The sequence below is a fragment of the Echinops telfairi genome, unplaced genomic scaffold (genome assembly GCF_000313985.2).
Source record: "Echinops telfairi isolate 266 unplaced genomic scaffold, ASM31398v2 ScPeMD7_24;HRSCAF=84, whole genome shotgun sequence".
Classification (NCBI taxonomy): domain Eukaryota; kingdom Metazoa; phylum Chordata; class Mammalia; order Afrosoricida; family Tenrecidae; genus Echinops; species Echinops telfairi.
The window spans coordinates 3,369,376-3,380,253 of NW_022103921.1; the positions used below are offsets into that span (position 1 = coordinate 3,369,376).

The 10,878-nt window shown below is 40.6% G+C and overlaps 1 protein-coding gene across 4 annotated transcripts in view; it reads left to right on the top strand.

Moving 5' to 3' along the window:
• Positions 1–9,310, top strand: part of RCBTB1 (RCC1 and BTB domain containing protein 1) — a 45,083-nt gene extending 35,773 nt beyond the window's left edge. For 2 of the 4 annotated variants that reach the window (XM_045289074.1, XM_045289072.1), the window contains 3 exons: positions 395–546; positions 1,978–2,108; positions 6,856–7,172. In XM_045289074.1, coding sequence (XP_045145009.1) covers positions 395–546; positions 1,978–2,108; positions 6,856–6,996 — 424 coding nt within the window. In that variant the 3' untranslated portion in view covers positions 6,997–7,172. Of the gene's footprint in view, positions 1–394; positions 547–1,977; positions 2,109–6,855; positions 7,173–8,227 lie in introns of those variants that run through there. The other 2 variants (XR_006679985.1, XM_045289073.1) reach the window with 2 other exon arrangements.
• The last annotated feature ends 1,568 nt before the right edge of the window (positions 9,311–10,878 follow it).

Below are 10,878 nucleotides of genomic sequence, written 5' to 3' on the forward strand. Positions count from 1 at the left end.
GGGAGGGGAAAAATGAGGACCTAATGTCGGGGGTTTAAGTGGAGAGAAAATGTTTTGAGAATGATGTCCAAATGCGCTTTACACAATTGATGTGTTTATGGATTGGGGTAACCGTTGTATGAGCCCCTAATAAAATGTTTTAAAAAAAAAGTATTGACTTGGAATATGCACTTTGTATATTTTCAACAATAACAAAACTTCTTTTTTTTAATGCATGGGAATGTTTGTAAACAGCTTACCTAAAAGCCCTGGCACAGGCAATGGTCTTAGATGTGAACTGAAGAGTCATTACCTTGGTGTGTGAAGGTCCAGTTTCGGAGATTAACGGGATGCCTGTAATAACTGTAACTAATTTCAGTGACTTGATCAGGAAACGTTTGCTTTCTGGCCTTAGGTGTGAGCACTTTCGATCCATGTTCCACTCGTACTGGAATGAGGACTCCGAGGAGGTGCTAGAAATAGACCAGTTTTCTTACCCCGTGTATCGTGCCTTCCTCCAATACTTGTACACGGATACAGTGGATCTGCCCCCTGAAGATGCTATAGGTACCTCCGCTCCGCTGGGAATGAGCCACAGGGCCAGCTATGTAGCTTTTCGTGTTCTGACAGTACCAAAGGTTGAGGTCTTATTAGTTTTTATTGGGTATGTTTTTTTAAAGCACTGAAAGTAACTGCCTTCTAAAATGGTGGTATGCAGTTATGATGAATAATGTGGGCACAGTTTATTGATGAATTTGAACTTAATATTTTAACACTGAAGGTGTTTGTTAGGGTTTAGCATATCATTTTGATAGGGGAAGCTTTATTTTGAATTTGGGAACAAAAAGAAGAGAACATGCCATTTTAATTTTTTTCCCTTTTAATATAGACTTGGCAGGGGAGCTATGTTTTGGAGGCACAGAGGCCAGAAAGTAGGAAAGAGACGATATTTACTAAAATTAGCATATTGCGCTGTAAGAAACACGTATCGACTTACTCTGTAGAAGTCCCGGTCCCCACTGCCATTACAGTCTGTTCTGACTCATAACAACCCGGTAGGAACTGCCCCTTTGGGTTTCCAAGATCCTAAATCTTGATAGGAGTAGACAGCCTCATGTTTTCCCTACAGAGCCGACTGTGTGTTTGAACTGCTGCCCTTGTGCTTCGCAGCCCAGTGAGTAGCCCATCGTGCCACCAGGGTTCTTTACATGGATATGAGGGGGACTTCAAACAATTCTATTTTCCTATAAACTCTTTTGAAGCCTTCCGACCCCACTTTTTTTTTTCTTCCTTATTCAACTCCACCAAAAGTATACAAAGGGATTTCAAAAAGTTCTTGGAAAAATGGAAGTAAAAGAGAAAGGCATTTTTTAGCATCTTTTTGAAATCCCCTTGTATGTTTAAAAATTGTGGTGCGATGTAGCAACGATGAAAAACACAACTTTCCTCTAGTTCCTAAATGCTTCCTCTCCACCCCCACTATCATGATCCGAATTCTACCTTGCAAGTCTGGCTAGACCAGAGGATGAACACTGTACAGATAGGAACTGGAAATACAGGGAATCCAGGGTGGATGATCCCTTCAGGACCAGTGGTGTGAGTGGTGATACTGGGAGGGTGGAGGGAGGTGGGTTAGAAAGGGGGAACTGATTACAAGGAGCTACATGTGACCTCCTCCCTTGGGGACGGACAACAGAAGAGTGGGTGAAGGGAGACGTCAGACAGGGCAAGATATGACAAAATTATAATTCATGAATTATCAAGGGTTCATGAGGGAGGGGGGAGCGGGGAGGGAGGGGAAAAATAAGGACCTGATGGGGGTGGGGGGTTAAGTGGAGAGCAAATGTTTTGAGAATGATGAGGGCAATAAATGTACCAATGCGCTTTACACAACTGACGTCTGTATAGATTGTGATAAGAGTTGTACGAGCCCCTAATAAAACGATTAAAAAAAATTGTAAACTTGATTAAAACAGCCCCCATTTTTTTTACTTCGAGGTCTTTTGGATTTGGCGACATCGTATTGTGAAAACAGGCTGAAAAAACTTTGCCAGCACATTATCAAGCGAGGAATTACCGTGGAGAACGCCTTTTCATTATTCTCCGCTGCAGTCAGATACGATGCACAGGTAACATAAACAGCCAGCCAAGAACCTTAGCTCTTGGGATGTGTCCACGTTCCCCCCTCGGTTTCCCTGCCTCCTCTGAGGTGGGGGGACACGATGAGTAGCTTCAACTCAATTCTGTTTCGGAAATACATGGACTATCCGGTCCTTAGAAATAGAGCCTTGCCATACTTCTATAGTCTCTGCTCACAGTTTTGAAAGAGGTGTTTTTTACTTTCCTGTTTGACTAAGTTAAGAAGCAAAGCAACAGGCTTAACCGCTGGTACTGGATGTTGAAATACAAAGGGTCACAAGTAATTAGACGATTAAACAGCATATTTGTTAGTGTCAGGTATTCCTTAATATCAGAATATTTATTTCTTAGTGTTTTATTAATTATTTTATTGAGAGCACTTACAGATATTACCATATATACACTCGAGTATAAGCCGATCCGAATATCAGTTGAGGCACCTAATTTTACCACAAAAAACGGCATTAAAATGTGCTGAAAAACTCGAGTATATACGGTATAACAATCCATGATTCTGTTAGATTATGCATAATTTTACAATTGCTACCACTATCAGCTTCAAAACCTTTTCTTTCTTCTTGAACTCTTTGATATCACCTCCTTCCCCTCTTCTACCCCCAGGAACCCTTCCTGGTCTATTATTATTATTCGCTGTGTTTTACACCATCCAATATATCCACTCACCTGCAATTCTGTAATTCGTCCCCTCAAGTAGGGTTATATAGCCATCATGGCTATCAGCTCCCTCTTTGCCCTCGTCCCCCCATCTCTTCCCATAGCCGCAGGAAATCTTGACTCCCAATTCCTGTTTCGGAAGGGTTTATCTGTCTTGACTTTTATGCATCAAACACTCTTAATTATACAAAAAAATTTTAAATCATTTTATTAGGGGCTCATACAACTCTTCACAATCCATCCATACATCAATTGTGTAAAGCACATTTGTACATTCATTGCCTTCCTCATTCTCAAAACATTTGCTCTCCACCTAAGCCCCTGGCATCAGCTTCTCATTTTGCCCCTCCCTCCCCACTCCCTCCTTCCTCATGAGCCCTTGATCATTTATAAATTATTATTTTGTCATATCTTGCCCTGACCCACGTCTCCCCTCACCCACTTTTCTGTTGTCCGTCCCCCAGGAAGGAGGGAGATCCTTGTAATCTGTTCCCTCTTTCCTACTCACCCTCCCTCCACCATCCCAGCATCGCCACTCTCACCACTGGTCCTGAAGGGATCATCCGCCCTGGATTCCCCATGTTTCCAGTTCCTATCTGTACCAGTGTACATTCCCTGGTCTAGCCAGATTTTTAAGGTAGAATTGGGATCATGATAGTCGCGGGCAGAGGGGGAAGCATTTAGGAACTAAAGGAAAGTTAGTTGTATGTTTTATCATTGCTACATCACACCCTGACTGGCTCGTCTCCTCCCAGAGACCCTTCTGTAAGCGGATGTCCATGGCCTACAAATGGGCTTTGGGTCTCCACTCCACACTCCCCCGGCTCATTCACAATGATATGATTTTTTGTTCTGATGATGCCTTATACCTGATCCTTTCGACACCTCGTGATCACACAGGCTGGTGTGCTTCTTCCATGTGGGCTTTGTTGCTTCTGAGCTAGGTGGCCGCTTGTTTACCTTTAATTATACAAATTAACATATGCAAGTCTAACAAAATTAATGATAAAATAAAGAGCATAATAATAAGGGGAGGAACTCTTAAAGAACTAGAGACTTGCTATGTGTTTCATCAATGCTATACTGTTCCCTAGATTTATCATCCCTTCCATCTGACCCTTCTGTGAGGACTGTCCAATTCTCTCACAGGTGTGTTTTGGGGCTCCACTTTGTTCTTGCTCCATCAATTTGGTTGCTTGTTTTTGAACTTCTGATACCTATCCCAGTCAACACCTCATGATCACACAGGCTGGAGTGCTTCTTTTATGTGGGCTTTTCTGCTTCCCTGCGAGATGGCCGCTTGTTTAACTTCCAACCTTTAAGACCCCAGGCACTATATCTCTTAATAGCTAAGCACCATTAGCTAATTTGTTTATGCACCCCTTTTGTCTTCAGTGATCAAGTTAGGAAGGTGTCACACAGTGCCACATTATTAGACAAGCTGCTCCTATACTGAGGTAAGATTTAAGTAGAGACCCAAGTCCATCTGCTTCCTTATTGTATTTACATATATACACATAGACAGATACACCTGTCTTTATATATATACATAGCTATATTTATATCTATCTATATATAATTTTTACTTTCTTGTTCTTTCCTCTTTTTCTTTTTAATTTCCTCCTGCCCCACTATCATGTTTCCCCATCATTGATCTCTCAGTAATTTCTATGGAATACATTTCAATTGATCACACACAACTAGGTTCACTACACTCTTTTCACCATCAAATTTAGAACCCTGTGCCCATTGTTCTTGGTTCACCACTCACCTCCCACCCCCACCTCCAGCCTCCTCCCCTCCCACCCCTCCGTCCCTTTGCTGTCACCTTGGGATTGCTTTTCCTGTCTAGCTTATATAGATAGTTACCAAAAGAAAGGACCATACAAATAGTTCCAAGCCTAACTGTTATCACAATCCAGAGTAGATGGGTATCCGTTAAATAGCCAGCAGGCCCTGTTATCATCCATCAGTCCAGCCCCGTTTTCTTTCATAGTCCTACCCTTTTATTCCCCAGCATTGGTGCCCGAGAGGCGCACCTCCTACAAGGCCCCATTGCCCTTCCAGCGGTCTAGTGCCTCCACCCTACCCTGTTACACCTTTAGGCTTTCAGCGTGGACCCCTTGTGGGTACTCCCAACCAGGTCTGATGAGGTGCCAAGCACTGTCCCTCAGAAGTCTGTTTTCGGGATTCCTCGCGGACTTCAAGCCTTTGGTCCCCTTGCCGATCTGTTGTGCTCCCACCGTGATTCGCCCTGCTGTGGGGGGATTCAAGGTCATACGTTTGCTCTCATGGATTTATTTTAATTTTTCAGCTTTGACCTGAACAAAATGCGCACTTGATAGTCCGTTCCTGAACAAATGACCGGTTGATGTTCTGTTCCATAATCAGCCACTGGCCTCATTTGGGCGTTTGGTAGTGAGCTTATCCATCGTATCTTCCCATAGATGTAATAAACTTGATTCTTGTATATTCCATCGGGTGAACTATGTGTCTGTAGTTCCCATTTATGTTGTCAAAAATGATACTTGCAGCTAAGAAGTTGTCGGTCTTAAAAATTCTATCACGGGATCTTCAGCTTAATTTCTATCACCAAGACTGTATTTTCCTACTTTTTTGTTTCCATCTTTTTCATGCCAATCAGCAGCCATTATCACTGCATCTTGATTGAATATTTGATTCGTTTCAGATTGAAACATTTGGTTGAATTCTTCAATTTCTTTATCCCTCATTTTAATGGTTGCTGCATAAATTTGAATAATAGTAGTACTAACTCCATTGCCTTGTATGGGTATTATAGATATTATCCTATCTCAGCATTTTATAACTACATTGCCTTGTATGGGTATAGATATCATCCTATCTCAGCATTTTATTCAAGATAGTCCTTGAAGTATTTGCACAGGCAGACATCGATTTTTACATCGTTCTGTTCTACCAGTTGTAAATATTCCTTTCCTCATCCATGTTCTCTATGTTGGTAGCTGATGACTTTCCATGAGGATACTGGTAGTCTGGAAAAAAAAAAAAAAAAGAATATTGGTGGTCTGAATGAAAAGCCCAGCTTGTGTGAATGTACTTCTATGGCGTTAACGAGCTGAAAAATTGGCATGCTGGGAACTGCATGTGTGACTTTTAAATGAAGGTACTTTTAGTTAAGGGAAGATATGACCGTTTTAGATCCTTGGAGTTTTCCCCTTTAAGTTGATCATATTGATTCATCATGTTTCTGTTTCTTAAAGCATTTTTCCTTAAATAATCATATCTTCATTTGTTCTCTAATGTATTAAACGTAGGAAGGCATCTGATGCGGACTAACGTGGATTTCACGTCTCAGTGTCTGACAGTTGTCGTTAGTTCCCATCGAGCAGGCTCTGGCTCCGTGGACGATAGCTGGAAATGTTGCTTGGTCCTGCACTATGACCGTTACGATGCTGGAGTCTATTGTTGTAGCCGTGTGTATTTTGAGGACTCCCTTCCAATTGAAGGGATTCATTTGGCAGCATATACCGAGTGAGAGTCTCGTGTGATCTGTAAGGTTTCAGAGGCGAATTTTCGGAAGTAAATACTCAGGCTTTCCTTCCGACTCTTCTCTCTGAATCTGGACCCTCTGCTGAAACCTGTCCACCATGGGTAACCCTCCCAGTATTTGAAATGCTGGTGGCCTAGCTTCCAGCATCACTGATGCCACCACGATATGATACACTGACAAATGAATGGTGGTGAGCATGATTAGATGATGTGATAACCATGGAGAAGATTCCTGCCTCCCAACCCCAATACACATTGTGTGTGTGTGTGTGTGTGTGTGTGTGTGTGTGTGTGTGTTAAAGAACCAGACTTCAGTCAGGGAACCACTGATTTTTATTGTTATGATTGAATAGCATGTGTTTTTATAAACTTACTACATGCAGGCTACTTGTTTGTGTATCTGATGTTTCTAGCTCCTCAAAAGTCTTTTCCAGGGAAAGATGCAAAACTGGGTTTTGAAGAGAAGTAATTCAATCAAAGTTAATAAAAAAAAGGCCTCTTCCTGTTTTTACTTTTGTTATGTGTGTCTAGGATTTAGAAGAATTCTGCTTTAAATTTTGCATCAATCACTTGACCGGAGTTACACAGACTGCAGCATTTTGGCAAATGGATGGCCCGCTGCTAAAGGAGTTCATTGCTAAAGCCAGTAAATGTGGAGCCTTTAAGAACTGAAGCTGAAGGCTGTGCGTTCTGTGTGTATGCTCTGGGGCACTGTGGGTGGCATGTCCCATTTGTGCCCCATGGGTGATGTAATTCTGCAGGTAAAAACTAAAGTCAGGTCTTTTTTTTTTTTTTTTTAATAATTTTATTGGGGGGTCATACAGCTCTTATCACAATCCATCCATACCTCCATTGTGTCAAGCACACTTGTACACCTTTTCCTTTTTTTTTTTTTTTAAACATTTTATTAGGGGCTCATACAACTGCGCAGTCTTCTGTGTAGGCTTATTCGAAAGACGGGCAGCTTTGAAAGCAACTGTTATTTCCAGATACATGTATTTTAAGTGGGACCTCTCTTAACATTTGGACTGGAACATTGTAAAAGGGTGAGAGTTTGGCTGCAGCTCCTTTTATTAAAAGAACGTACAAACCCTGTAGACCGTGGAAGATAAAGGCAAGTTTCCCAGGTCACATAGTGGGATGCTAGGAGTTTGATGGCTCACAGGTTGTGAGGCGGATGTAGAGGACTGACTGGGAGATAAGACGCCAGCCTCAGGACCTCTTGGCATGCAGCCAGTTCATGTGCTGTGAAGGAGTTAAGATTGTTTGGGGTTTTGTTTTGTGTGCTTACACTGTGATGACTTTCTTAACTTCCTGGTATATTGAAGTTTAAAGTTAAATTCAACTCCATTGAAATTATAGTTGTGCAAATACCAATGTCGAAATTTCCCAGATTTGTGTTCAGATTTAAGTACAATAAAGAGTGGTAATTTAGAACTGTTTGTGTAAATGTGAATAATTAAAGAAACTTTGGACAAAGGGGACGTCTTACAAATTAGAATCTCCACCACTTATCCAATGGTGTTTTATCTTATTAAAGTAAACATTTTTTAATTTTAATAAATCATTTTACCAGGGACTCTTACAGCTAGTATAACAATCCATACATCAATTGTATCAAGCATATTTGTACATAGGTTGCCAACATCATTTCCAAAACATTTTCTTTCTACTTGAGCCCTTTCGAAGTAAAATTTGAGAACGTAAATTTAAATTGCTCCCCTCATCATTTCTTCTATAAAGAGTTGCCTCACAGGAAGAGAATAATGACATAGACACTGTGCTCTCACCTTGTAAACTACGGCTGCTGATTCTTTAGATCTCATACATAAGACTTGAACCAAGAAGTTCTTAAAACCGACTTTCCTTCAGATCTTAATGAAGTTTGCATTACTTTATGTAGGTCACATTCCATCACAGATTTGCATATTTGAAAGCTCACTAGCTTCCACTTTTGACTTCGCTATGATACTTCGTATACTTGAACCCTGAACTGGATCAAAATTCTGGTTTTCCTGAAAAGATCTTATGCAAAAGGAATTGGCTCTGTCATTTGGAGGATGGTCATGACACGTGATTTTAACGGTGTTCCACTCGGAGTTTTATCATGTATCCAGTTGAGCTTGCTGTAAGGACAAAGCTGTTCTCTGGTCCATGAACTCATTTCCATTTGCAAAAGCGCCTTAGCAACTCATTTTCTGAATGTATTTTCATGTCTATTAATTAGCAAGAAGATGAGGAGATGCTACAGTGACTACTATCAACAATGCTGGGGGTAGTGACTCAGCAATTAAAAATTTGTTGATTGACAAAATCTAAACAAAACCTCGAAGCCCCCTTTTCATGGCCACATTGCAAGTGATTGAAGTCCAATTAGTTAGTCGGTTAAAATTCATTCTGCAACCTGTGATAGTCTTTTTCTTTGTAGGTTGATAAATGCACATTAATGTATTCACTATGTAACAACCACTGTTCTGTTGGCTTATGAGATAAACAAAATGAGAACTTCAATGTTTACTGTTGTTCTTCCTTGAAAAAAAAACTATTTAAAATAAAGAACAAATTAAAGTAGTGGATCCATTTACATAATCCATTCATTCAGAAAATTATTTCTGAGTTTTTAATGCGGGTTAAGAACCACTTCTTGAATTACCAAGTAATTTGTATGAATATGAATAATAGTGAAAATAACAGGAGTAAATCCTTCAAAAAGTCCTTAGATAGCATATTTTTTAAATGTATACTCATGTTTTGTCTTGTTTTTTAACTTGGTGTTGTTAATCACGACAATAACGGAAAATCCTTCTCTTGAATTGCTTTTTTCATCTGATATAATAATGGAAGCCAAAGTATTCACATTTTTAAAACAGCCCTAACTTAAATGTAGTTTTGAACTTCTTATCGGAACATTTTATACTGTATTATGAAGATTGTATTTATGTAATGCTTAGAATGATATATCAATAAAGTAACCTATTGAAACAGACATATAGATTTTTTTCCCTCCCTTTGTCTTCTCCAAAAAACCAAACAAAACAATAAAACAACCCACTAGCAAAATTCTTTGAAAGTATCAAGATTAAAAACAAATACCTTTAAAATGTCAACTCTTTGATTCTCAGCTGCACACACACACATTCACTTGAATTGTCAGAGCTGGAAGTGTGATCTTTGGGGTTATTTATAAATGAAGGAAGAGTCATCATTACCTGTTCTCAGGTGACATGTAAATTAGGAGTGAAGAGAGAGAAGGTTTTAGACGGATGACACAATACTATGGTTGTAAACAGCTTTTCTTAATATTCAGCTAGGAAAACCTAGCACATTTAATCTTAGCAGCTTTTCTGAAGAAGACTCATGTTCACAACGATGCATAGTTACACAAGCAAAGGCTCTGAGGCAGTGGAACATGCCTGTTGATCTGTAAGATCAACAGGGCCTCGTGGAACCCCTGAGACAATGGCCCTTCCGTTTTCCTTAGGTCAGGAATTGAACTCACCCTCCAGCCCCCCCTTGATTCTATTTGCAGCTAAATAAAAGTCAGCTCTAGAAATGAAACAAGAACACTAGGGAGGTGTGCGCTATTTAAGCTCGACAGAGCAGCATTTACCCAGGACAAACCGAGGACAGCTAGACAAGAAAGACGAATGGAAGAAGGAAACAGAGTAAGGAGGATGGAGGGCGTTGCCCTCGGTGACAGAAAACAATGTGTATGAGCTCTTCAATGCAAACTGATCTGCTTTGTAAACTTTCACAATAAAAAATTTAAAAACAAACGCAAAAACCACCATGCTCGAAGTAAGTTAGCTTGTGTAGAATGGAGAGAATAAGCCAGAACGTATTAGAAGGACATATTGTCAAGAGGACTCTGTGTGTGTGTGTAGTTGGTAATGCTTCGTTCCCGCAGTACTGTATTGGGCCCTATATGTCTCATAAATGTTCCAATGGAGTGCCCTCTTTTGTCCCACAAGCTGGGCAGAATTAGGTACGCTTAGATGAAGTCATTTAATGAAAGTTTTCAGAAGTAAGTATATTGCTGAAATTCAAGCCCAGGTCTGTTTAAACAGTTTGCCCAATAGCTGCTGATTGCATGATTCTCTCTCTTAGTCTAGGTTCTGTAGGAGAACAAGACCAGTGAAATGTACATAGGTATATATATGTATAGAAACTCCTACAAGAATGACTTACACATAGGTACGGAAATGGCTCGTGCTGTAATGGGGGTTGGAAAGCCTCAAAGCCATTGGTCAGATGACAGTGGACCACTACTGGCTCATGTGGTTGCAGGGGCTGATGCACCTACAATCGCAGGTCAGGGGACAGGCTAGAGGACTCAGCTGGTTTGCATTCCAACAACCAACAGTTAGATGATGAGAAGGTGGCAGGGTTGAGAGTTGGGTGGAGGCTTTGCTAGGACATCTTTTTACCCTCTGGACTCGGATCGCACATCACAGAAATTCTCTTTCCAATTGATTGGCAGCTCACGTGAGATCACAAAATAGAAAGTGATTGCTCAGTGCCTCCAAACCACTGAGAATCATAGCCCAGCCAACA